We start from the raw sequence: 27,772 nt of genomic DNA on the forward strand, positions 1-27,772 counted from the left end.
CCTTGTGCGTTACCCCGGCCTCCCAGGGTATTTTCCGATTCCTCCTAAAGAGGATCATGTCCTCTAGCAAATTTGTGCTCCCTGGCCTTGAATATGGCATCCTCGGGCTTCGTCCGTCTGTGACCCTTCTCCATCACCGGCCCGTTTAAAAAATGATGAATTTAGTAACTTCATTTCCGGCCTATAGGACATTCCTTTTTACTTTGCTACCATAGCTGTTTCTATCAGGATGGATTTCAACCAGTGGAGTTGCAGGGTTTCAGTAAGTAGGAGTAGAATAACAGAGCGTCACCATGTGTCCAAAAGGGAGAGTACTGATGTGCCGCCTCTGTCGGGGAGAGAAGTGTCCTTTTAAGTTTTCCAAAGTACTTTCTCCTTAACTGTTTAAAAAAAGAGCCTTTATTCTTTGCTGACTCGTCCGTCATTTATTGGCCTCTGCCAGAGGCTGGGGCCGCGAGTAGAGGTTGGGACGGGTGGGGAAATAGTTCTGATCGTTGCAGGGATTGTTTGACCGTAATATTACTCGTGAACGGTCATTGTTGGTAAACCACACTTGATTCCGAAGAACCGAGCATCTGAGGTAGTCTTTAGTTGCTTGGTGAACAAGGGCAGCCTTTCTGTTCTGTTAAAATGCCCTTTTTCAGTCGGAGGTCCGTGCCTCCTGTTTCCTTCCGCTTAGGGGAGAAGGCAGACTCCCTTGTCCGCCACGTGCACCAGTTCGCGACCCGTCTTTGGCGCCTGCCTCACAGACTTCTCTCGGTCATTAGTTGTCTGCCCGCCGTTTTCCCTAAGCAGCACTGTTCTCTGGCTTCTGTGCCGGCCACCCGATGACCGTGCGTCCAGGTGGCGCGTGCCCGCCGCCTAGCGGAGGGAGAGCGAACTGCAGGCGGCCCGATGGCGCGCCTCGCTTGCCATCTGGAAACGTGGCCTTTCCTGCCGCCTCGGTGGTTTGCGGACTGTGACTGGATAACGTCGTCTAGAACCTGAGCCGTGTTTTCATGAAGCTGCAGGCGGGCATCTCATTGGTCGAGTCCTTGACCGTCCGGCTACCTTGTTGGCGGACTTTACCGTTTTCCCACAACTAACACATACATTTAGCTTTTGAAAATGCTGTTAGGACGTGTGTGACCCCAGCACCCACGTGTGGCACTTGAGTCATTTATGCCCGAGACATTGTATAAAATTCCAGCCCTCCTGAAGGTTTTACTCTCAGATGCCGCTTCAGATAAACACTGTTCCAAGAAAACTAGTGTTTTTGCTCTCGGGTTAGTTTTGAGAATCCCGCCCTTTGTAAGCGCCTCCTGCGGCGAGGGCAGCAGCCCGGGGCGCCTTCCACCTGCCGTCATTGCTGACCTGTGGCAGGGAACCGCTGGACCCACCGGCAGACCCGACCCTACTTGTTTCTCCCGGGGCACCTGTCTGGCTTCTTCCCGAACCAGACGTAGTGTCGTGAGCCCCCCCCCCCCCCCCCCCACCGTTTCCTCGGCATCTTGTGCGTGGACAGCCGTGGCCTGTGTCCTCACCTCTTACTCGGCTGTAATCGTACAGGTGCCCCGTCCTACCCATGGGAGGTGAAGCTTCAGTCTGTGGCGAAGCTTGAAATGTATAATTTTTTAAACTTGTACCAGGTGATCCTGATACCCAGCCGTGGCCGAGCACCCCCAGTGGAAGGTGCTGTTTAGGACAAGTGCGCAAATACATCCATTGAGGTTCTAGAAGAAGGCTGTCGTGTTGAGTCCTTCAGGATCAAATGTTTTTTTTTTAAGTTTACCTATTTTGAGAGAGAGCACGAGCAGGGGAGGGAGGGAGAGAGAATCCCAAGACTCAGCACTGTCAGCACAGAGCCCGACGCGGGGCCCGAACTCCCGAACTGTGAGATCGTGACCTGAGCCAAAGTCGGACGCTTAACCGACTGAGCCACCCAGGCGCCCTTCAGGATCCAATTTTTAATTCCCGCCGAACGTTCACATAATTGGCCTGGCGGTACAAGTGCCTATCGTGTCTTCCCATCTGTGTGTCACGAAAGGAAGCTCGCGTTGAAAATGAGGTCCCCGCCCCCCAGCAGTCAGAGTAACGTTTTTCAGGATCCAGGTTGAACACGCGTGTGAGAGCCCAGGCTGTGGCCGTTGAGCGTCAGGCTCCGACCCTGTGGACCGTCAAGGTGAGGACCCGGTGTTTGGCTGAAGTGCTTCCTCACTATCTTCCCGCTCCCGAGTCCCGCGCAGCTCGCCGAGCCAGGCCGGGGGCCCCGTCTCCGGATCCGCACACTCGGAAGAATGGCAGCTCGTCCCGGGCGAGTCACGGCGGAGGGTGCCGACCACAGCCTGCTGCTCACGGCCTGCGCCCTCCCCTCCCGCAGAGAGAGCAGGCCAGGCCGCAGAATCCCCCACCTTTGAAGGACACACACTAGCGGGGTGACGGGTGTGAGCTAGCCGCGTGGTTTTGGTTAACAAGTGAAGCATCAAGTTAAGAGCAACACCAAGCCAATAGCCAAGACGTGGAAGCAACTCACTCACGAGCCCACGGACTGATGAGCGGGCAAAACCAGGTGTGCTCACGACAGAACGGGACGGTAGTCGGCCTTAAAAGGAAGAAACGCGGACGCGTGCTTCGGTGCGGGTGGGCCCGGAGGGTGCGTGCGGAGTGACGAGCCAGGCACAAGGGGACACGTATGGTAGGACTGCACGTGTAGGACCCCCAAGTTCACAGAAACGGTGAGGAGGATGGCGGGCGCCAGGCTGGGCACGGCGGGCAGTGGGGGGCTCTTTAATGGCACAGGGGACGGGCTCTGCGAGACGAAACGCTCCGGAGGCCGTTAACGCCACGGTGCGAAGATACGTACCGCCTCCACCGAACTGCACGCACAGAAACGGTCCGGTGAAAATTTTATTATGTCTTTTACCGGGGGATAAAACCCAAAACGGTGCCGGTCTGTTCGACGTCCAGAGACCAATGGGTTCTCTCCCCGCGTGTGAGCCTCGTGGGCTCGGGCCGGGAAAGCAGGGATCGGGTGTGAGGTATGGTCTCCACTGCCGGACCGGTCAAACCCGTGCTGGGTCTGGCAGGTTGGCTCTGAGGGCCTATCCTTTCCCCGGCTTGGGAGAGGCTCTCCTCGAAGGAGCGATGGTCTGAGGCCCTGATAGTCAACGTACTCTTAGGCATTGAGGGGATTCGGGCTGCAGAGTGCAGGTTGTCGCCCCCAGACCCACACGGGGCCCCGGAATTCCGGCCCCCACGCTGTGAATCGTGATGGGATGAGTCACCAGGCCGCCTTGGTTCAGACTTACAGTGCTTCCCACGTGGTATTTTTTTTAATGATTCAGATTGCCTTCTGATTTGCGTTCCTAAACGGGATTCCTGAGTTGGATTCATGAGCCAAACATACGTCACTTGTGCCTATAAAAGCTAATCAGTTTAGGGGCACCTGGGTGGCTCAGTCGGTTGAGCGTCCGACTTCGGCTCGGGTCATGATCTCACAGTTCGTGAGTTCGAGCCCCGCGTCGGGCTCTGTGCTGACAGCTCGGAGCCTATTTTGGATTCTGTCTCCCTCTCTCTCTGCCCCTTCCCTGCTCATTCTGTGTCTCTGTCTCAAAAATAAACATTAAAAAAAAATTAAAAAAAAAAAAGCTAATCAGTTTATCAGGGTATCAACCAGCATGTTGTTGACCAGCGTGCATCATGGTCTCGGTGAATGACAAGACAGACACGTCGGTACTCATTTTGGGCTGTTTTCAGTGGTATGTTTGCAAGTGAAACATCGCCCTTCAGATCCTTGCAGTTTTTAGAACGGAGAATGTCGGGGCTTTGGAAGACTCTCACAAGGAGCCGGCCCCACCAGCCTCAGCGCGGGCCGCCTCGTCGCCACCTGTGGTTAACCCACGGCCGCACCTCCTCACGCTCCGTGAACATTCTTCGTACGCAGCGTGGCTCCGCTCTTCCGCACCAGGGGGATTATAACTGCTAAATGAAAAGCTTTCTTCCATTGTGAAAAAACATACATGCTCATGAAAAAAAAACCCAGTGCGTGAAAGAAAACAGGAGCATCCGTCGTCTTCATGACTTCCCAGGCTCTGGAAAGTCACAGAACTGCTCAGCTAGTGCGTGTACCGGGCACCCTTGGCAAGCCTCTCCCTGCGAGGCCACAGTCTGCCTGTCCGCCTGCACCTCACACCGGACTGGCCACCCGCTCCTAGAGATGGCATCTGCTCAGAACTGTGGTGGGCACCCAGCGCCCTCCCGTGTCCCCGCAGCCACGTCCTCCCGTGCCCCACGGCCGCCCCCTCCCGTGTCCCCGCGGCCGCGTCCTCCCGTGTCCCCGCGGCCGCGTCCTCCCGTGTCCCCACGGCCGCCCCCTCCCGTGTCCCCGCGGCCGCATCCTCCCGTGTCCCCGCGGCCGCCCCCTCCCGTGTCCCCGCAGCCACGTCCTCCCGTGTCCCCGCGGCCTCCCCCTCCTGTGTCCCTGTGGCCGGTGCCCTAACACGAGGACACAGCACTGGTCAGGCAGACCGGGTTGGCGGCCTCGTTCAGCCTCTTAACTAGCCCAGAGTCTTGGGCCACTGCCTTCACCCCCGCCACCTCGTCTGTAAGCGGGCGAGAACGCTCACCTTGCCGCGCCATGAGGCAGAGAGAGACTATCCCGTTTGTGCAGCATGTGCTGGACGGTCCACAAATGGCAGCCGCCATTATTAGCGAATTGTAATAGGTCCTTTCTACCAAAAAGGGGCCGTGGACTTCCCGGCGGCCAGTGTGGCCGGTGCCGTCCCTCTTTGCTGTCCACAGATTTTGTTTCCAGTTAATACTATACGCTGCCACAGAAGCCCGCTCCGGCCTCGTGGCCTCCGGCACAGAGACCCTCACTTCTGGCTGCACAGAGGGGGACCTGGGGGCTCCCACTCAGGCCCGGGGACTCGGCTATCGTGAGTCAGCGGTCTGGGACTGGGGCGGGAGCTCCTCAGACCCTCGGACCTGTCCCCGGAAACGGGCTGAAGGACGCCACGTCCCGAAATGTGAAGCCCCCACAGCACCCGCCTCCTCCTAGAAATGGCCACATTTCAGTCACCCTGGGGCTCGCGACCACCTTCCTCAGAACCACCTGGGGACCGACTTTCTGTGCCCACATCAGACCCACCCACGGAGTCCCTACAGTGCACCTGTGCGGGTCTGGGCCCGGGCGGGCCAACACAGGGTGCCATCTGTCCCCCAGCCTCTCCCTCACTCTTGCTGGGCACACACCCCAGGAAGTCACACAACACCGAATGTTGCAAAGTCCCTGTTGCGCAGAACAGAAACTCAAAGCCCGAAATAGAGTACGAGTGTCCTCCTGACCAATTTCATTCTTCAAACAGGCGTAACGAAATGTTAAAATGCAGCTTCCGTGACTCAGTGAGGGATCCGTGAGCCCTGAGCGGCCGTGTTAAGCAATCTGAAGTTGCCTTAGAGCACCCTTAGCCGAGGATTTCATGCGTCTATGGTATGAACCTTTCACGATTTTACTGAAAAAAACTCTATTCGTGTGGATTGTCGCCTAAAACTTGTTACGAAACAGGACATGGGTGAGGTGGTGTTTTGTTTTCTAAGTGACACATTTGCAGAAGGCAGGGGCTCCCACAACGAAAACGCAGACTGGTCCGCATTTGGAGGACGGTACGGGGCTCACGGTCCCTGTCACTGCTTGTGCACCCGCCCCACGGCCAGCCCGCCTGCCACCACCCCGCACTGCCGGGCCACATCTGAAAGCTCGGGGCCTTAGGGCGCCCGCGGGCTCCGTCGGTGGGGTGCTCGGACTCGATCTCGGGGTCGTGAGTTCCAGCCCCACGTGGGGTGTAGAGATCGCTTTAAAGAAAAAACTTTTTGAATTAAAAGGAAGAAAGCTCGGGGCCTTTGAAGAGCACACAGGCCGGCGGCTTCCCGCCTGTGGCCGGTTCTGCTCACGGACCCCGAGAAAGGCCGGGCGTCCTTGCGCCTCACGAGCAGGGAAGGGCTTCCTAAGCGGCTCCTCCAACAGCTGCGTGTCTTTGGCCTTCTGAGACTCGCCCACCGCTCGCCCGGCTCTCGCAGAAAAGAGCACTGTGACCGACAGCGACGCCTGGAGAAGAGCAGGGCACCTCCTTCTCCCCCCTCCCGCCCCCTGCGGACATCTGCTTCCTGTGGCGCCTTCTGCCGGACCCGGACCAAGGGACCAAGCTCGAAGGAGACGGTGGCGCCCTGGAGGCGGTGGGCCGGGCAGGGCAGGGCAGGCGCGGCCGTGGCTTCCGTGGCTTCCCTCCGGGCGCCCCGCGGGGCCTCGGCTCGCAGCCTAAGCCACCCAGTCTCTGGGCCCCCAGCCTGGCGCCGCTGACACAGAGCTGCTGCGGGACGGCTCTCGTCCGTCGGGGAGGCGCGGGCGGGCTGCGGCCCGGGTTTTCCTGCCAAAGACCCTTTGCGAGAGGGGACGGTTCCAGGCTGCCGCTCAGGAGGCCGCGGCAGCTTTGTGATCCCGCTGACGCCCCCTGTTCGGTAAACAGCCTCCCGATGAGCAGCGGCCCATCCCCTTCCTTCCCCGCCGGGACGGTAAACGTGGCACCGGCACCCACACCCTTCCGGAAGCCCCGGGATTCGTTTGGGGAAACATTTGTACAATTAAAGTCTTTCGAGAAATTGCTATTGTTTCTTGGACTTATCTGATTCTTTCTAGAGGCGACTTGGTCCTGCACGGGACGAGCGGGGGGCGAGGGCTCCACTCGGTTTTAAGCCCTTGTCCCCTTTCATCAGGCAAGTCCTTCCTCTAAGCAGCGCGGTGCCCGAGGCATAACTGCATCTCAAGCATATTTGTAGAAATTATTTATTTCAGACACTTACAGTTTTCACCTTAAACACAAAATAGCCGATAAAAAGAAAAAATATTGAAAACCATCATACTGACCCTTTGCCCCACATACAGACATCAGCGTTTGGTGTTTGCTTTCAGGCAATTAGGTAAAAAATAAACACAAAAATTAAAACTATTATTTCTCTCAAAAAACACCAACTACATTGTAAAGTTGAGGTATTGTGTTTAACAGACACGTGACGCCATCCAGGTGTGGTTTCTGCACGCACAGCCTTGCTACATGCTGTTCCTTTCTAAAGCGCGGACGTTCGCAGACTGGCAGTATTTCCTGATAATCATTAAGGTTGTCATAGAAACTCTGAGGCCCTCTGAGGCCCTGCGGGGGACGCTCAGAGGCTTCTGGTGCAGAGCCTGAACCCGCTGGCCCACCTGCCGGCAACAGCCCCGATGCAGCCGGGGAAGCCAGGAAGGGCCACCCGGTGCCCGTGTCTCCAGATTGAGCCAGCAACTCCCCCTGACGCCGGCCGCCAGCCTCGTGCCCAAGTGGGTCAGCCTTCAGGGCCTGTGACGAGGCGATACAGCTCAGCTGGGCAAGACATTCTTGAACATTCTGCAGGAAACCCACCTGCCATGAGCACTCCCAGCCTGCTCTGTTCACCACCAGGCGGGCTCCAGCAGCCGACGGCACGCGTGATGATGGTGACCCACCCCGGGGCGGGGGGCAGGGATTCTGTGAGCCCGGAGCCCGGCAAACGGAAGGGCAAGGCCCCATCTGAGCAAGGAGCTCTCGGAGTTCCCAAAGGCTCTGCAGACACATTCAACGCTACCCCCCGGACATCTCCAACGGATTTCCATTAATGCTTCAGGAATTACTGACCACGTTAACTGACCTGGAACCAGGGCATTTTCAACTTTTCCCACCCGGCAGGACGGGCCGTCATTTCACACGTGACCGCTGCGGCGGCCGGTGTCAGGTGGGTAACATCGCCGTGGAGGCGTCACGGGCCCGGGAGGCAGCCGTCGATTGGCACACAGAGCTTGGCAGGGGCCCCTGTGCCCTCCAAACAGCCTACAACCCAGAGGAAAACGCTCTTCCTTCATTTGCACTAGCTTATAAAGAAAGAAAGGGAGAAAACCCTCTTCAATACACACACACAAAAGGCAGTTTCATTACAATAATAACGAAAGCGGTAACAGCGTGGAGATCACAGCGGCACTGGCGCCCTCAGCAGCCCAGAGCGCCGGATCGCCATCTTCCGCCCACGGCTCAGCCTGCCACCAGGGTAGAGCCCCGTGAAGAGTCAAGGACCCACAGGCACGGAGTCACCCTTTCTCATGCACACACTGGCTTTCCGTATTTCCCGTTCACAGCGTTTCTGCCGTGCTCAAGAAACGGGATAGAAAAACAACAAAACCCCTGCCTAACTTCTGTCGGCTTAAGACCAGTTGCCCAAAAGCAGCATCGGGGCCTGAGAGCTGCCCACAGCATGGCGACGAAACCCGCCCACCGGGGCAGGGACAGCGTGAGCCCGGCGAACAGCGAGCGACTCGTGGTCATTCCGCCCCGCTGCCGCCTGTCCGGTGCTGGTGGTCGTTTTTCTAAAAAGGTAGCTGATGAGAAAAGTCTGTGGTTCCTAAGTTTTCAGCCGTGGCCACAAGGCTGACTGATCACAGCTTCATCCTGGGACAGCCCACGCTGCTGGAGGGCACTTGCTGGGGAACCCTTGAGCATCCCCCGGTTGTCACGGCCGGACGCACGGCCACGGCCACACGCTCCGCGCTGCTCCCATCCCAGCTGAGCTGAACCGAATTCAAGGAACTGAAGAAGGCTCCACAGAAGCAGACTTTGTAAGAAGGCCACCGCCCCCCGTGCCCGGGGCTGGGGTGGGGGCTGGACAGCGTGTCCCCTGAGGCTGCCTGGGGGGGAACAGCTGCTTCGCCCCAAGTTCGAAAAGAGGCAGTTGTTTTAGGACAAAAAAACAAGACAGAGAATGAAACCTGACTCCGCTCGAAAAGGAAAATTGTCTTTTCTCCTCCTTTTCCCCTTGACGCAGTTTGGTGCTACACAAGCGTCCTCGTCCTCACCGAAGTGACTCCTGTCCCGACACGGGGCGAACACGGGCTCTCGCGCCCTCTCAACATCAAACAGCAGTTCTCGTAAAAAGCAGGTTAACATACATTCTTGCTTTCTGTCTTTTCACATAAGTATCATCTTCCCTTGTTTCCTTGGGCTCAGCTGAAAACAAAGTAGACGGAGGCAGAGCAAAGCGGGTGTGAACCCCTCACCGCCACGGAGGAGGCCCCCGCTGCCAGTTCTTGGGGGGACGAGGAGGCCTGTCCCCAGCACCTGCCCCCCTTTTCGTCTCTCCTCCTTTAGTCCTGGGGTCCAGACGGGGAACCGGAGCCAGTGCACCTGCTTGCGGTCCAGCCAGCGCCCAGCATCACCCTTCCCACGCAGCACGATGCGACTGAGGGAGTTCGATTCCACTTCAGACCCCCAGGCCCTGAGGCGCTCTCCGACCCGTCTGTGCTCTTTTCGGGTGTGGGGAAGGCAGGCGAGCCCTCTCCCGCCCTCGGACCTGAGAAGACTGGATTTCGAAGGCACTTAGGACTCCAGCTGGGAGGTGGCTCGGCGCAGGGCACCAGGGGGCCGGCGGCTGGGGGTCCCGCCTGCCGCAGGGTGCAGCCCGTGGAGGCGAGCGGGGTGTGCGGACGGCCAGCAGGTCAAGTACGCCAAGCCTGCACAGCCCACACCCGGCTCTGCTCCCCCGAGCGTCCAGCACGGTGGACCCACGAGCCTGCGTGGGCTCGGGCCCCTCGGGGGCGTGTGGGAAGGGGCGGTTCCCAGACACCAGCAGGGGCGGCACGCCTGTTCCAGGAAGCCAAGCGCCTCCCGCAAGGCCGCCCCGCGCTGCCGGCACCCGAGAGGGGCCGGCTGTCGCTCTGTCCTGCGCACGGCAGGGCCGGCCTGGCCCCTGCCTGCCCCGCGCGCCCAGCCAGCTATCTGGGTAAGAAGTAGTCTCTGTTAGTGACGTCGTAAGTGCTCCGGGGGCCCCTGGCGTCAGGCCGGCCGTGCCCCGACGTGTTGTCAGACCCGAGGCTGCCGGGGTTCACGGGAGGAGAGAGGAGGGGGATGAGCCCCGGCCGGGGCTGGGGCCTCTCGGGGACCAGCTGCCCCAGAGCATACGGCGGCTGTGTGCTGGCCTTGCCTTCCTTCAGGGCCTGCAGCTTCCACGTCTTCCTGAACCTTCACGGAGACAGACAAAGACAAAGCACACGGCCGTTAGTGCCCCGGGGACGGACCCGAGTGAGAAACGCCGGCCGCTGGCTCCCCCGGGGGCCCGGCGCCGGCCTCCCGCTCAGAGGAGCGAGAGCCGTCTACCCCATCACAGGGGCTTACACGGCACGGCGCTCTGAAGAGCTGGGGGTTTCAGAAACACGCCAAGGGACACGTGTGTACTGTTGGTCCCACTTACAAACGGGGAAACTGAGGCACACGTGGCCAGGCGTGTCCCTTCACTGCACTAAGCACGTCATCGGTCCTGTGCCACAGGCTGCGCACAGGTGCACCGTGGGTCCCAGGCCCATTCGCTTGGTAAAGAGAGTTAGGAAAACGGGCCTGTGGGTCAAGCTCCAGCCAGCGGGGCCGACGGCTGGCAGCCTCCATTCAGCAGGGGCAGGGCTGCCCCTCCGTCCGCAGCCCTGCTCCTCTGGGCCACTCCAGCCACGTGGGTGAGTCCGCACAGACCCCGCCGTGGGCACCGTCGGGCACAAGTGACTCATCTGACAGGAAAACAGATCTTCAGCAGGAAGGAGATAAGCATCTCCGATCACGGCTCCCCTCAGGCTGCTCTGCGCCGGGCCCACGGCCAGGGCGCAGGGGCCGAGAAAGTCACTCGCGGGCCAGAGTCTCCAAAGATACATCAGGCCCCTTCCCGAGGGGCCCCGTGACCACGCGGCCGGTGCCCCGCTGCCACCGCTGCCCCGCTCCCCTCTGTCACCTCCCTCGGCCCCACCTGACGTCAGCTGCTCCAGGAAGGGCTTGGAGGGAGGAGGGAAACCAGTGTCAAAAACAAGGTTTGGGGATTTTCCTTGGGTTTCTTTTTATATCAACAGGCTATTCCTGTTCTGGTGACGATAAATCATTGAGAGTTGGCTCCAATCTGCCATTGGCTGCTAGCCTGTTACCCAAATGGAATAAACAATCTTCAGAATGTTCCTGAAGGCTCCGCCATTCAGGCACCGGGCCGGGAAGGCAGCAGGGCCCTGGGGGGGAGTTACCCTCCCTCAGGGGAGAGCCGAGGGCAGGCATGACACTCTGCGTTTCAAAATATTCAGACCCTCTGACCCAGGAGTTCCGTTTCTGAGAAAACACCCCAAGGAAATAGCAGGCTGTGGGAAAGCGTTCCGCGCGAAGATGTCAGACTCGGCGTCGTCTGTGGAAGCAAACCCACCCGAACGCCCGTCGAAGGCTGCTGGAGCGAGCCTGGGCACAGCGGCCCGACAGCGGCTCAGGAATTTCCCGAAGTTCAGGAAAGTGAGGTGTAACGGCAGCGAAGCGATGCGGGAAAGCGCTCAGGTTGCAACTGAGGCCAAGTTCACAAGGCAGGACTCACGGCTGCGCATACGGGACAGTCACGGCGCCGTGGGGACAGAACTGAGCTGAGGACGAGGCTCGGGAAACGCATCCAAGCGCCACGGTTCTCGATGGGGCTGTGGACCACACGTTCACTCTGCGCAAGCTCGTGGGCCTGCTGGCTTGGGACGTGTGCGCTTGTCTGTGTCGGCCAGACTCGAACCACGTTCACGTTTTAACAAGCGAAAAGGCCGTCTTTGGATACCGCGCGATTTTTCCTTCCTTCTACCTGTCACCATTTAGCGAACAAATTTGTTTTGAAGCCTCTATCGACATCATTTAACCTACAGGGAGAGCAGCGTCTGACCTCTTGTTTCCAAAGCAACTAACTGGATGGGCAACTAAGAACGACGAGCTTTTCTTCTCTTGAAATGTTTTAAGCGAATGAGACGCTTCCTACAAATGACTAGGCTCAAAGGGACTTTGGTTGCAGCCAGCCTGGGGGGCGTCCACGGCAGGCACTGCTCCGGCCTGAGCGGGGGTCTGAGCAGGCCGGGGGCTGGAGAGGTTGGGACACGGGGCAAAGAACCAAGCTGAGCGGCCAGACTTCATGCACCCCGGTCGCCACCTCGTGTCTTACTTATTTGGGCTTCATAATGTTTTAAGAAAAGTTTCTGCAGCTAAAAGAAAAATTTTAAAACATTTAGAACAACTGTCACTCTTTTAAACAAGTAACCCAGTGAGAAGCGACACACAAGGTGGTTTTAAAACATTGGGATGAGGGGCGCCTGGGTGGCTCAGTCGGTTGAGCGTCCGACTTCGGCTCAGGTCACGATCTCATGGTGTGCGGGTTCGAGCCCCGCGTCGGGCTCTGTGCTGACGGCTGGGAGCCTGGAGCCTGCTTCCGATTCTGTGTCTCCCCCTCTCTCTGCCCCTCCCCTGCTTGCTCTGTTTCTCTCTCTCTCTCTCAAAAATAAACATTTTAAAAAATTAAAAAAAAAAAAAAAGAACTGGCCTGTTTCCAAATACATTTGCCTGAGACAAGAGAAAATGGAAAGTCACCAGGCGAGGAAATAAATTACTGTGTGTTCTCAACACGAGGCTCGTAGCAACCACCCAGCGTCCAAGCACCATCCGCAGGTGAGCAAACAAGCTTTATGACGAACGGCAGGCGGTTAGCGCCCAGCCTAACACTTCTCGCTCAGTGGTGAACGGCACAGCGAGATGGGGCTGCCGGTCAGTGAAGCCACCGGCCAGGAGCGGACGGGCCGCATTCCCCGGGCCCACGTCGGCCACAGCAGGCTAGCCTGGTGGGCGGGGACTCTCGGGGCTCGGGCTCTAGTCCTGGCTCCAGGCGCAAAGTCACCCTACTTCTCAGGTCCGCTCCCTCATTTGTAAAAGTAAAGAACTTCCCTAAACGACCGTGACGGCCACATCCACAGAACATGAGCTTGGGGTTTGAATCCTGGCCTTTGCAGCCGCTGTCTCCCACGCTCCCCCAGCTCCAGCCTCCTCGCGGGGCCAAGTGGAGGCCCCGACGGTTCCTCGGTGGGGTCCGTGGCGGGCCCGCAGGCGGCAGGAGAGGGGCGGCGAGTGCTGGCAGGACCCCTCTCTGCTCCAAACGTGTAAGAGCTGGTGAGACCTCGGCCTCCCGCGCTCTGGCCTCACCCGCACACCCTCCACACGACCGGCTCGCCACTGCGCTGGGCGTCCAAGCGGACGCCACCCCAAACGCAGTCTGAGTCGTCACCCGGACCACCGTGGTGCCACGGCCGCTCCCAAGACTGCGCAAGGGCCCCGGGAGCGTGGCGGTCGCTCGCCCCCAAGCCTCCCCTCACGATCACCAGCGACAACCCGGACAGCTGCCACCAGACAAGAGGCAGGAGGGACGGGCTCCGGTTCACCCTGCGCTGGTCCAGCCACCAGCCAAGCCTCCCGAGACCTCAGCACAGGCAACACCGTGAGCTCCCGCCAAGGCCACGAACACGCCTCCTGCCCACGCCTCAGGAGCACTGCTGGCTGACGTGTCCGCAAGCTCGGTGTGAGTGACAAAGCCGACGGCCACCCGGTGGGAGAGGCCACGTGAAGGGGGCACGGTGCCCATCGGCCTGTGTGTTTCCTAACCTCAGCTGGAGAGGTGCGAGGACACAGCACTGAAAGGTGACCCCTGCAGGTCCCCGGGAGGTGTGGCCAGGCCCCTCGGACTCGCCCGGGGACAGACTTCCGTGCTGATGCCTGCGTGGCACCCTCCCCATGTCTGTACACGGCTCCTGTGGGAGAGACCACGTGGAACGGCACTGCAGCCCCAGGGCCTGACGCCTCACTTCTGTGTCTCGCACACACCCCACCCCCCTCTGATCCGTCAGCACGGTTCCCGGCTCCCCTTTGTGTCTACACAACCTTCCCGTGTTGGAATTCCACACGGATTGTCCTGGCCTTGCCCACATCCTGTCTACCTACATGCTCGCAGTCTCCGCGAGACTGACAATCCGCCACGCGCCCAGCTGCTGAGGCAAGAGACCTGAGGGTCACACTGGACCCTTGCCCCTCCTCCTGCTCATCTGATCTGTCTTCAGATCTGGCCAGTTCTTCCTCTAAAACACATGCCGCCACCAGCAACACAAGCTAGATGAGGAGGGGGAGGCCAGCACGGACCCCCCCGGGCCCCACTCACCACGGGACGAGGCCACGGTCCCCCGGGCCCCGCTCACCACGGGACGAGGCCACGGCCCCCCCAGGCCCCGCTCACCACGGGACGAGGCCACGGGCCCCCGGGCCCCGCTCACCACGGGACGAGGCCACGGCCCCCCCGGGCCCCGCTCACCACGGGACGAGGCCACGGGCCCCCCGGGCCCCGCTCACCACGGGACGAGGCCACGGTCCCCCGGGCCCCGCTCACCACGGGACGAGGCCACGGCCCCCCCGGGCCCCGCTCACCACGGGACGAGGCCACGGTCCCCCGGGCCCCGCTCACCACGGGACGAGGCCACGGCCCCCCCGGGCCCCGCTCACCACGGGACGAGGCCACGGGCCCCCCGGGCCCCGCTCACCACGGGACGAGGCCACGGGCCCCCCGGGCCCCGCTCACCACGGGACGAGGCCACGGGCCCCCCGGGCCCCGCTCACCACGGGACGAGGCCACGGGCCCCCCGGGCCCCGCTCACCACGGGACGAGGCCACGGGCCCCCCGGGCCCCGCTCACCACGGGACGAGGCCACGGCCCCCCGGGCCCCGCTCACCACGGGACGAGGCCACGGTCCCCCGGGCCCCACTCACCACGGGACGAGGCCACGGCCCCCCCGGGCCCCGCTCACCACGGGACGAGGCCACGGGCCCCCCGGGCCCCGCTCACCTCAGGATGAGGCCATGGGCCCCCCGGACCCCGCTCACCACAGGACGAGGCCACGGGCCCCCCTGGGCCCCGCTCACCACGGGACGAGGCCACGGGCCCCCCAGACCCCGCTCACCTCGGGACGAGGCCACTGCCCCCCCGGACCCTGCTCACCACGGGACGAGGCCACGGGCCCCCCGGACCCTGCTCACCACGGGACGAGGCCACGGGTCCCCCGGACCCTGCTCACCTCAGGACAAGGCCAACGCACAGGAGCGTTCCGAAGGCCAGGCTTCCTCCGGCCACCAGGAAGGTGGGCAGTGGCACCGAAGAGTCTTGCACTAGGAGGAGAGAGAACAGGAGGAGGAACAGGAAACCAGGTGCTGTCAGGACCCAAGGGAACATCGCCCCGGAGGCCTGCTAGCCCGCCAGAGCTGGCTCCAGAGGACTCGGCCCAGCCCAGTGCGACCCCGGGGTCCCAGCCCTGGCGAGAGAGGCCCCCCCCCGCCCCCCCCACCCCCCCGCTGAACAGCTCTGGCCCGGCCCCCAAGGCACGGGGGTGCAACAGCCTGGAGGCTTTGGGGACCCCGTCGACGCGGCTCCACTGAGGACGGTGTCAGGGGCTCAGGCAGGTGAAATCCAGCTTTCTCCACTGGGGTGTCACCTGTCACCCCACTTGGTCCTCAAGCCCCAGCCACGTGGACCTCATTTGTCCGCCACGTGCCATGTTCCTGCTCCTTCCGGAGCCCCCCCGCCCCCAGTCTCCTTCCCTTCCAGAATGCTCTTCCTGCCTGAGCCGTCCAGCCCCAACCAGGCCTTTGGCGTCACAAGAGGTGATGCCATTTCCTCTGCGGAGCGACCTCGCTCCAGGTGCCCGCGGGCACCTCTCCAGCTGCAGCTCGAGCTCCCGGCAGCGGGACCACGGGTGTCCCCACGGTCGTCAACCCCCCCCCCCCCCCCGCTCATGCGGAGCCCGCACACAGCAGGCTCTGCGGGGACCGAAAGAACAAACTGGTTCGTGGGCAACCCGTCCCCTCCCACAGCTGCCACACGGAGCTGGTGCCCGGAGTCCACACTCTGTGGCTGGGCCCGCACACCCTCGCGGCTCCCGGGCTCCTCCAGGCGTGTCCACCATGGGCCGCTATGCCTCCTGATGCTCATCACTTCAAGCACCCGCTGGACGCGGCTGTCAGGAGCCCAGACCGGGCACCGGCTGCAGGACGGGTGTCCCCGCACCTGGCAGAGACGGCCGTGTAACAGAGGCAGTATGACTGGCTTCCTCACTAACACTTCACCGTCTTTGATATTTGTCCCTTCCCTCATTCAACAAATGTTTATTGACTATTTATCGATAGAAGTGTCTGTTCGGAGCCACAGGGATACAGGCTGACAGAAAAGCTCCCGCCTGCCTGGATCTTACATTCTAATCAACAGAGAGACAAACAAATAAATGTCACATGACCTTAGCAGGGACAAGGGCAATGACGACAAAGAAAGCAGAGGAAGGTCAAGGAGTGACAGGGGTGGGGGCTGGGGGTGGGGCGTCAGACGTAGGACAGGCCCCTAGCAGAGGGCTCTGAGCAGAGGCCTGGCTGTGTAAAGGAGCTGGCCAGGTCAGGGGAAGAGCACACGGGCAGAGCAGGCAGCGTGTGCAAAGGCCCTGAGGTAGAGAATGTGAGTGCAGGCAGCGTGTGCAAAGGCCCCGAGGTAGAGAATGTGAGTGCAGAGCGAGCGACAGGGAGAGTGAACAAGGTGAGGTCTGAGACGGGCACTGACCCCACAGAGACCAGAGCCCAGATCTGTGACTGCACAGTCGCTCTGGCTGCTGGCTGGAGAGGGTCTGTTGGGGGTCAGGAGGAAAAGACGGGAGACCCGCACCAGCTCCTGAAGTCCTGGCAGAGGGGACGAGTCCCTGGGAACAGCAGGGCTCAGGGACTGGACGTGGGGCAGGGGTAGAAGAGGACGCGCGCTCGACCCCCTCCGCCCGCCCCCGACCGCCCTGAGCGGCCCAGTGCATGTGGCACCGGTTCCCAAGACGAGGAGGATGGAAAAGGAGAGACTGGGGCTGGAAAGGGCCGGGGGCATCAAGTGCTCAGTTTCCGACGTAAGTATGAAATTCCCAGCGAGCATCAGGCCACGGGCACGTGCCCACTGGGCACTGGGCAGGGAGCCTGGCCATCGATGGACCCACGGACGGCCTTCCCGGAGACAGGGCTGGAGGAGCTCCTCGCTGAGGCCCCTCCCCACCGCAGCCCCTGAACTGCACCCCACCCCCACCCTACCACTCGAGGCCCATTCAAACGGCACCTCCCCCAGAACGTTCTGTGATCCCAACTGCACACACCCTCGGACATCTCCAAATTCCCCTCGCTTTATCGATGCCTCTGCTTTGGCCGTCTCCACACCGCTCTCCACCGCACTCCCTGCCTTCCTCCATCGGAGCCTGACCCCGGGAGGGTGGGGTGGCTTCGGTCCCCCCGAGCCCCCAGCTGTGCAGAACTCAGGCCCAGGTAGTCAGCGGGTCCTTCCCAGGTGCCTTGTAGCAGGGCCTGCAACCGGGATGGGGCCTGGGCAGCCAGCATCCGGTGGGGTGAGGGCTTCCACAGAGAGCCAGGAGCCGTGCTGAGGCCCCAGCCTGCGCTCCGGGAGCCCCACACGTATGGCGGACCCGGGTCCTTCCTGACGCTGGTGAGCTTTCCTGCTCTTGCAGGTACACGGGAGCCGAGCACTGAAATCCAGGCTCCCAGAGAGTTCCGCCAGCCTGCATTCCGTGTCAGACTCCAACCCTTTTGTTTGTATTCTAGGCGAGCTGGGGCATATTTCACTGATCTGTGCCATCCTCCCTACGGTTCCCTCACCCTACGTCAGCCAACGGCCTCAGACGGGGGCCTGCAAAGTAGCGTCTCTGTCACAGCTCCTCCCCTTCAGCAGACTGGCCTTCTGCCAACACTTCCGAATAAGAACGGACGTGATGCAGAGAAGTCCCTGTGCCCCTGATATCACCGGAGTGTGAATACACCCAGTCCTTACCTGGGAGGCTGGTTGCATTTGCAGAATCTTTCAAGAGATTATTTTCATCGTCTCCATTAGTAGTCGGTGCCTAAAACAGAGACCCCCCCTGTAAGCGCGTTTCTGCAGATTCCGCCATCATCTGGGACCAGCTCAGACCTCCTCCTCAGCCCTCTATGGTCCATCCATGGCATCCTTCGCTGTGTCTCAGGGACCTCTCCACTCCTGACCTGAGCCTCTCGACGTCTGCACCGTCATTTTGTCATTTGCATCTATACCTCGCCAGCAAGAGGCAGGACTCCTTCCCGGCTGCCTCTCCACCAGGGCTTGGGGCACAGCACCTCTCCCAAAGGAGAGGCTCCCCGGACGGGCTACAGCAGCACTGTCCCCCACGTCCCATGCCAGGGTGCGGGTGCCCCCGTCTCCTGGGAAAACCGCGGGCCAGAATCCTGGACCCCCCACTTACCAGCTCTGTGACCTTGGACAGATCCTGTAACCCACGTGGGTATCTGTTTTCCTCCCTCGCAGGCACCACCGCCTTAGCTCTGAACCCCGGCTAACGACAGGATCAAACGAGACTGCGGGTACAGGGCTCAGCACCGAGCACATCTGGGCTGGCCCTCAGCCAGCACCCACCCCGCACCTGGCCACACGGCACAGGCTGTACCCAGAGCCTCTTCCGCCGGTGCCTGGGAAGCCCTGCATCGGCCACGTATGAGGTGCGAGGCAGGGGCTCCTTCCCTGGGCTGCTGGCTCCAGGAGGGGCTGAGCCTCCCAGTTTAGCTGGCCCTCAGGGGATTAAGGACCACAGGACAGGCAGCTGGGTGGGAAATTGGATTACCCAAAGATTTGTTAAGCAGCTTCAGAGGTAATCCTCTTTCCAGAAAATTATGACACCGGGAGCCCACAGAGGAAAGGCTCAGATGCACCGAATTTGATTCCGAGCTCAGTGGCGTCTCTCAGATCAGAGACGAGACCTCGGCCACGAGGCACAGGGCGTTCTTCGAGCCAGGCCAGCCAACTCCACAGACCACCGTGGCCGCGACTGTCCTGGGACAACCGAACTGCTCTGACCCCGTTGTACAGAGGCTCGAAGAGAGCACGTGACTGGCCCGTGGCCACGTTTCCAGTAAGTGGCAGGGCTGGGATCTGAACCAAGTTCCGTCCGGTGCCAGCCCACAATCCCCAGCCCAGGTGCTGCTGTCCTGGACACTCACCTGCGTGGAGGGGGGCGCCTCTGTCTTGGCTGGGGGGCTCCTGGGTTCTGTGGGCAGAAGAGTCACAATTAATGATGGACAGACCCCAAACTCTCCCAGAGTAAGCTCGTTGCCGTGTTGACGAAAAGAACGTTACGCTAGAATAAGCTGGTAGCCAGCCCTAGACAATTAGTTATGTAAGTATATACAAATATTACATACAAAACCATATATAAATATATAATTAAATTCGTTACATAAATTAAATAGTTATATAAGTTAGGAGATAGCCATAGGTTGCAACAGTCTTTAAAAATAAAGGAGAGGGGCCCCTGGGTGGCTCGGTCGGTTGGGCGGCCGACTTCGGCTCAGGTCATGATCTCACGGTCTGTGAGTTCAAGCCCTGCGTCGGGCTCTGGGCTGACCGCTCAGAGCCTGGAGCCTGTTTCAGATTCTGTGTCTCCCTCTCTCTCTGCCCCTCCCCTGTTCATGCTCTGTCTGTCTCTGTCTCAAAAATAAGTAAACATTAAAAAAAATAAATTAAAAAAAAAAGAAAGAAAAATAAAGGAGAAAAATGTTGAGAATATAGTTATACGAAAAATACAAGACAAGGGAGGCTCATACGGTCTGATGTAAAGTCCCTAAAGAAAGAGATTTAGTCCACGGTCAAACCACCCTGAACACGCCCGATCTCATCTGATCTCGGAAGCTAAGCAGGGTTGGGCCTAGTTAGTACTTGGATGGGAAGAAAGAGATTTATATCACTGTTTATTATACATTATATACATACATATATATTTACACACAGGGAGCAAACAAACAGAACAAGTCGCTGGATGGAAGCACTATTGACATTAAAATTTTTTTTTTTAATTTTTTAAAAGTTTATTTTTGAGAGAGAGAGAGAGACAGAGCGTGAGTGGGGGAGGGGCAGAGAGAGAGACAGAGGATCCAAAGGAGGCTCCAGGCTCTGTGCTGCCAGCACAGAGCCAGATATGGGGCTCGAACCCAAAAACCATGAGATCATGACCTGAGCCCCCCAGGCACCCCAACATTTTAATTTTCTTCTATTCACCTTTCACAATAAAAAATAGTTAAGTTCTCATCCGCCCGGGTGGGTTTGGTAGGCTTTGCCCAGTAAGGGACATGGTCCAGGCACACAGGAGGCCCCCCTTCCTGGGAACAGTATTTCTGCAGAACCCCGCCCCCCTCCCCCCACCCCCCCCCCCCCCCCCCGCCACAGGAGGCCAGGCATCGAAGCAAGAGCACCAACAAGAGGACGGGCCTTGCGGCAAGCGTGGGCCCGAGGGACCAGGGCCTGAACTGTGACAGGCCACGGGTGGAATGCTCTGGGGTTTAAATATTTTCTTTCCAGCACATCATTTTTCCGTTGAGAAGTTAAAAACACTACGGAAACAGTTTACACAAAGATACGGAGCCTAACCTGAACCAGGAGTAGAATAAGGGGACAGAGAAGGTGACCACGCTTCTGCTCAGGAGGGAATGTCCAGCAGGACAGTGCTGTCCCCGGGAGGGGAGGAAACACACGGCAGCAGCCCTGGAGGGGACACCAGAGCATGTTCACCATCCCATTGTGCAGAGGAAACAGAGCCCAGAGAGGGAGAGCAGCTAGTCCAAGATCACACAGCCAGTCAGCCCGAGAGCAGCCTGGGGAAGACGGGGAGGAGCCAGCGCCTAGCGGAGAACATGCAGGTGCACGGCGGGTGACGGCCGGCCGAGCACAGGGCACGGGGCACTGACGAGAGCGAAAACCAGGAGTCGGGGCAGCCCTGCCGGGACATACAGCTGACCACAGACGGTCACTCAGTCCAGGGCTTCCCAAACCCGGCCACGTTCCCTTCCTGTGTGGCTCTTTAGATCCCTTCCTTGGTCTGTGGCCTCAGAACCTCGGGGCTGGGACCCAGATATCGGGGGTTTTAAAGGCTCTACAGGCGCGCCTGGGTGGCTCGGTCGGTTAAGCATCCGACGCTTGGCTTCGACTCGGGTCGTGATCTCAGGGTCCCAAGTTCAAGCCCCTCGTCAGGCTCTGTGCTGACAGCACGGAGCCCTCTCGGGATTCTCTCTCTCCCTCTCTCTCTGCCCCTTCCCAGCTTGTTTTCTCTTTCTCTCTCTCTCTCAAAATAAACAAACATTAGTAACAAAATACCTTAAAATTAAGTCTCACGTAACGAGACTTTTTAAAAGTCTTAGGTGACCTTGATGACCATGGGGCCCTGATTCAGACCATTGTGTCCCCAGAGAGAGAAGGTAAAGTCTTTTGCGTTGTTCTGAATAAAAACCATTTCCACTTTACAGACGTACACACCGGGGCTCAAGGGCAGTCAGGCCAAGACCACCGCTAAAGTATCACGAACGTTGCCGGGACCAGCCTTTGTGGACGGCCACGACGCACCAGCCCCGAGGCGTCCAGGCGCCTGAAGTTCTGTCCCGTTTTATACCCAGTGTCCCCAGGAGGCAGGCACCGTGAGCTCAGGTTTACAAAGACACTGAGGCTCAGAGAGACGTTGCCACGTCAGGGAGCGCAGTGTGTTTTCCTGTTTAGGCAAAAGCATTTCTATTTCCTAACGTCTCCCTCCGGCCGGCGAGTTGGGCGAGAGAAGGAACGCACACCCGTGTCCCCATATCCCGTGTCCCCGCAGCTCCGTATCCCCGTGTCCCTCGTGTCCCCGCAGCCCCGGAAGTGGCTGTGGCGGTAACGAGAGCATGCATTTACGGAGCACCTACCACGTGCCAGCCTCCTACTTCACATGACTTCACAAGTCCAGGCTTCAGGACAGCACTCGGTCACTCTGTCACAGTCCCGTTACTCACCCCCATTCTACAGACGGGGAAACAGCCACAGGGACGTTCAACAACTTGTCCAGTTTTGTAAGAAGTGAGTGACCAATCTTTCTGGCTCTAAGAACGCACTTTTTTCCTTTATTTTAAAACCATCTCTAGATTGAACATTTCCCAGACTCAGAGACTATATCTTGCTCATCTCTGTGAACCTAGTATTTAACACATTTTTCTCAAGAACCGTGTAGTTAGTAAAATTTCGATTACGGAAAAGCACTTAGGAAAAAGACCACTCGAAACATGAAGCATGTTGCCACTGCGGGTTTTCCTTGTGTGACTATTTCCGAGACGACAGGAGGCACTTTCACATTCCTAACAAAATTAGTGAACACACATGAGTTTTGGGCGTTTTTTTCACACGAGTTCTTAAAACAAGAAACTTCTTTCCGTTAACTTGAGGGTTGGTCTGAGTCTGTCTGCTCGGGTTTTGGAACAGAGAAGTCCAGGGTAAAAATGGCAGAGGCCTTCAGGACCGATAAACAGATAATCTGGTCAAGACACCGAACCTCTCTTAGACACCGTCTCCTCATTTCTGAGCGAGGCGGACAGCTTCCTCTGGGACAGATCACCTGAGATCACATGCGCAGAAAGTACCCCAGCCTGGTGCACGATATTTGTTTTAAAACGGACCTGGGGTGCCTGGGGGGCTCAGTCAGTTGAGTATCCAACTTCAGCTCAGGTCATGATCTCACAGTTTGTGGGTTCGAGCCCCTCATCGGGCTGTGTGCTGACGGCTCAGAGCCTGGAGCCCGCTTCGGATTCTGTGTCTCCTTCTCTCTCTGCCCCTCCCCTGCTCACACGCTCTCTCTCTCTCTCTCAAAAATGAATAAACATTAAAATAAATAAATAAATAAATAAATAAATAAATAAATGAATGAATGAATAAATAAGAACTGACCTCAGAATTGGGAACAAAGAACGTAACAAGTCCTGGGGACGGGGGTTGCCTGGCTGGCTCAGTGGGTTAAGCGTCCACCTCTTGATTTCAGCTCAGATCACAATCTCTCAGTTCGTGAGTTCGAGCCCCACCTCAGGCTGTGTGCTGGCAGCTCAGAGCCTGCTTGGGATTCTCTCTCTCGGTCCCTCCCATGCACTCTCTCAAAATAAATAAAGAAACTTTGTAAACATTTTTTACAAAATAATAACAAGTCCTGGGGATGCGACGCACGGTACAGCGACCACAGTGAACAGTGCCCACATTGCTTATTTGAAAGTTGCCGAGACTGGATCTTAGAAGCTCTCATCACAAGAGACACACTGTCTGTAACTATGTGTGGTGATGGACAGACGGTGTGATCATCATTCAGCAACATATACAAATACCAAGTCATTAAGTTGTACATCTGAACCTAATACGACATGATACGTCAATTGTATCTCAATAAAACCGGGGAGGTGCAGAGAACATACATTTTTTTCTAACAAAATATTTTTAAATTGCATATTATGACCGGTTAAGGGCAGGGCTCAGGGGTAGGAGTACAGAGAGCGAAACAAGTGGGCCAAGAATAAAAAGCGGAAAAAGAAAAAAGGAGGCCGAGGCTGCAGAGAGGTGAGGGGACAGGGACAGGGGGACGAACCACAGAGCCAGGCGCCCGCAGGAAGGGGGCCAGGGGACAGCTGTCTGCAGGGCCACCCACTCTGGGCTCAGTCTCTGCCTCCCAGCTGCCTACACAGGCCACAAACCACCAACCAGAAAGCCAATCACTGCTCCTCCCGTGGTGCAAACACCAAAGCCCTCACGGAGGCGCTGACAGTCCCCTGCGGCCGGGCCCCAAGCACCCCGGGGTGGTCTGCAGAGAGCCCCTAGTCTGAGGCCACAGGAGAAAACCTCGGGGGAGCAGCTTGGCTGCCGAAGCGTCTCACCCCTTCTTTATGACACGATGGAAAATGGCAATACGGCAACAGCTACATTTTACTTAACTATTCACATCCTTACTGAGCAAAATTAAAAGTTGGCAACCACAGGGCGCCTGGGTGGCTCAGCCCGTTGAGCGTCCGACCTCGGCTCAAGTCATGATCTCGCAGTCCGGGAGTTCAAGCCCCGCATCAGGCTCTGTGCTGACGGCTCGGAGCCCGGAGCCTGCTTCGGATTCTGTGTCTCCCCCTCTCTCTGCCCCTCCCCTGCTCACACTCTGTCTCTGTCTGTCTGTCTCTCTCTCTCTCTCAAAAACGAATGAACCTCTAAAGGTTGGCAACCTTATATGGCCCTAAAGCTCTCTTCAGAAATGTCACAGCCGGTGGAGGCCCAGCGCGCAGGAGTGAGTGCACCGGGCAGCGTGCAGGCAGGGCTCACCGGTGCGGCCCCCCCAGGTGGTGGGACACACGTGTGCAGGTGCCTGGGGCCGCTGGAATGGGGAGGTGAGTGAGCGGCCAGGCGTGGGGGTCAGCTGGCGGCCGCCCTGGGAGGCCCCTCGGGGCACAGCCTCTGCAGAAACCTGTGCCCGACGGGCTCCTGAACCCCGGCCGTTCCCACCTGGGCTCGGGGAGGCCCCCAGCTCCGGCCTCGGGACACCCCAAGGGCTCCTGTGCCCGCAAGCCCCAGCACCCGCCCGGGGCCAGGCCGCACGCGGTGAGCACGCTGTGGGAGCGGGTCCGAAGGGCTGCCCAGGCCCCCGCCCCACGCTCGCTCTGCAAAGGGGCTCGCTCGATGCCACCCTGTCGGGGCCGCGGGAGGAGGGGCCTGGAGGGCGGCCTCCCACTCGAGAGGGGCTGACCGCCCCTCTCACTTGGGGGGCTCACTTGGCCTCCCGGAGAGCTGGGGGGCGGGGGGATCCAAGCCGCACGGGCCCTCTCCACCCTGCACCAGCCGCCCCTGCCTGGAACAGGCCTTCCAGCACCTGCCTCATCCCAAGCCACCTTGTGCGGGTGCTGGACCCTCTGCTCGCTGCACGGCCGGCCTGCTGTCCCCTTCTCTGTGGGGACAGTCCCACACACCCTCCAGGACTCGACACAACCCCTCCCCCCACCCCCGGGGAAGCCTCCCCGGCTCTGTCTGGGCCGCCCTGCGGCCGCCGCGGCCCCACAACGCCCCGTGCGTGGAAGGACGTCTCCTCTCCGGCCTCGTGCAGACTTTCACCAGGGCTCTCGGTCCCGGCCGGCCTGGCGGCCGCACAAGACAGCCACCAGACCTCCAGGCTCCGACACGCCAGGACAGCAGACGGTACGTGCCCGGCCACGAGCAGACAGGCAAAGCGACGCTGGGCGTGCTCATCGACACCCGCCTGCCCTGCGGGACCCGGGCACAGAGCACCGAGCAGGGCAGCCGGGACCCACGCGCACAGAGGACACACCGGGCGCACACGTTGGCTCCCCCGACCCACGCGGGTGCGACGGCACCGGAAGCCGGGACAGACTGGCAGGAAGTGCGTCACCAGGAGCATTTCCTTCGGAAAACAGCCCGCAGCCCGTTTTACAGACGACTCCCCGAAGGGAGCGAGACGCACCACAGCGTCCCCACTTGCCCCACGGCCCGGCCGAGGCTCTGGCGGGTCACCAGCCCCGGCTCCGCGCTCCGCCGTGCTCCCCACGACCCCCGCGTCCCCGAGGTCAGCACCCCCAGGCCGAGGCCAGGGGGCAGGCGCGGCCTGCACGCGGGGGTCCTGCGCTTGGGGAGCGCCCTGGTACCAGGGCACAGACAAGCCCAACGGCCCTGGGACTGTGCTGGCGGTGGGGCGCTAACCCTCACTCCCACGGCGCTCCCTGGTGTCCAGCCCAAAGCCCCTGGCACTTCCCCTGGCTCTGCCCTCCACAGCGGGGCAACGGCTGGCCGTCTCTCGGCGTCTTTACCGCTGGGGCCCTGGAGACCCCCCGAAACCACACACGCACGGGACGGGGTCTCCGCGCTTCCGAGGCTGATGCGAGAAGCAGCCAGGTGCGGTGTGTGAGCCCCACGCTCGCTCCAGCCACAGGAACGACGGCGAAAACGTCAGAGGCCGTCCTCGGGGCTGGCGCTCCCTCTGTGGGGACCAGGTCAGTCATTTAAAGAGGGACATCCGCAAGTGAGACCCGGTGCGGGAAAAGGCAGCCAGACGGGGAGCCCCGCGGGTCGGGCCGGCTGCACCACAGCCTGGAAAGAGAAAGGCAGGCGGATGCGGGGCCCGGAGGCCCACAGAGCAGACCAGCTGACGGGCTCGGGTCACCCCGGAGGGCAGCGCTGGGTTGACACGAGGAAGAACTTTCTTCTTGAACAGACACTCCTCCAAAGAAGATGCACCCGTGGCCAGAAGCACACAGAAAGTTGCTCACCACCACTAATCGTTACGGAAAAGCAAATCAAAACCACAGTACTGCCTCACGGCCAGTGGGACGGCGAGTCTCAAAACAAACAAACAAACAAAACCGGAAAATAACAGGTGTCATGAGGATGTGAAGAAACCGGAACCCTGTTCGTTGCTGATAAGAACTCAAAACGGTGCGGGGGCGCCCGGGTGGCTTAGATGAGCAGTTGAGCGTCTGACTCTTGATTTCGGCTCAGGCCACGATCTCCCGGTTTGTGGGTTCGAGCCCCATGTCGGGCTCTGCACTGACAGTGCGGAACCCGCGTGGGATTCTCTCCCTCCCCGTCTGCCCCTCCCCTGCTTGCACCTGCACACACGCTCTCTCTCAAAATAAACTTAAAGAAAGAAGAATGCTGGGGCGCCTGGGTGGCTTGGTCGGTTAAGCGTCCGACTTCGGCTCAGGTCACGATCTCGAAGTCCGTGAGTTCAAGTCCCGCGTCGGGCTCTGTGCTGACAGCTGGGAGCCTGGAGCCTGCTTCGGATTCTGTGTCTCTCCCGTCTCTGCCCCTCCCTCGCTCATGCTCTGTCTCTCTCTCAAAAATAAGTCAACATTAAAAAGTTTTTAATTTTATAATGTCTGAGGATAAAGCTACTGATCTTTTATCCCCTAAAGCAGCATCACCCTGGTGATGTTCTTGAAAATTGTCCCAAAGATTCTTGTTCTGGGGCGCCTGGGTGGCGCAGTCGGTTAAGCGTCCGACTTCGGCTCAGGTCACGATCTCGAAGTCCGTGAGTTCGAGCCCCGCATCGGGCTCTGTGCTGCCAGCTCAGAGCCTGGATCCTGTTTCAGATTCTGTGTCTCCCTCTCTCTCTGCCCCTCCCCCGTTCGTGCTCTGTCTCTCTCTGTCTCAAAAATAAATAAACGTTAAAAAAAAAATTAAAAAAAAAAGAGAAGAATGTAAAATGGTGCAGCCACTGTGGAAAACAGTCCGATAGTTCCTCAAAAGAATTAAAAATAGAGCTACTATATGATTCAGCAATTCCACTTCTGGGTCTGTACTCAACAGAACGGGAAGCAGGGGACCAAACAGATACATACACATCGTGTTCACAGCAGCATTTTTCACAACACAGATAAGGTGGAAGGAACCCAAGTGCCCGACCACAGAGGAGCAGTTACGCAAGACGCGGTGTCTCCATACGATGGAATATTATTCAGCCTCAAACAGGAAGGAGATTCTGACACGTGTTACACAGATGAACTCGACGCTACGGAAACAGGCCGGTCACGAGGACAGACGCGGGGTGTCCACTTATTATGAGGCCCGACAGCAGCGAAACGCATAGAGACGACGGCGACACCAGGGGCGGGGGCGGGGGCGCTGTTTAACGGGGACAGAGTTTCAGTTTCGCAGGATGAAGAGTTCTGGGACATGGACGGTGTGACAGCCGCACAGCGGTGTGGACGTGGGGACGTACTTTCTACCATTTTAATACACTTACAAACGGTTACCATGTAAATTTTAAGTTATGTGTACAAATTGCACCACGATTAAACATTTCTAAAGAGAAAGAACTTTCCAACAAAGCAATTTCTTGGAGCCGTTTGCGACCATCTGAATCCAGTGGTTGAGCGAAGAGGTGTGCGTCCGAAGCATTTCCCGCACACGGGGCTGTGCACAGCTCTCTCCCCTTGCAAAGGCTCCGGGGCCCCGGTCAGGTTCAGCACTCAGAAGATGAGCGTGTTTGGGCTCCAAGTGTGTACAAATCGAA

At 59.2% G+C, this 27,772-nt stretch overlaps 1 protein-coding gene across 1 annotated transcript in view; it reads right to left on the reverse strand.

Moving 5' to 3' along the window:
* Window positions 1-6,804: 6,804 nt before the first annotated feature.
* Window positions 6,805-27,772, reverse strand: part of IL6R (interleukin 6 receptor) — a 42,353-nt gene continuing 21,385 nt past the window's right edge. Inside the window, exons 7-10 of the mRNA XM_047840340.1 lie at window positions 18,942-18,988; window positions 17,746-17,815; window positions 14,966-15,056; window positions 6,805-10,055 (exon numbers count right to left, since the gene is read on the reverse strand). Of these exons, the coding sequence (XP_047696296.1) occupies window positions 9,809-10,055; window positions 14,966-15,056; window positions 17,746-17,815; window positions 18,942-18,988 (455 nt within the window). The 3' untranslated portion in view covers window positions 6,805-9,808. The remainder of the gene's footprint in view (window positions 10,056-14,965; window positions 15,057-17,745; window positions 17,816-18,941; window positions 18,989-27,772) is intronic.

The sequence above is a fragment of the Prionailurus viverrinus genome, chromosome F1 (assembly GCF_022837055.1).
Source record: "Prionailurus viverrinus isolate Anna chromosome F1, UM_Priviv_1.0, whole genome shotgun sequence".
In the NCBI taxonomy this organism is placed as follows: Eukaryota; Metazoa; Chordata; class Mammalia; order Carnivora; family Felidae; genus Prionailurus; species Prionailurus viverrinus.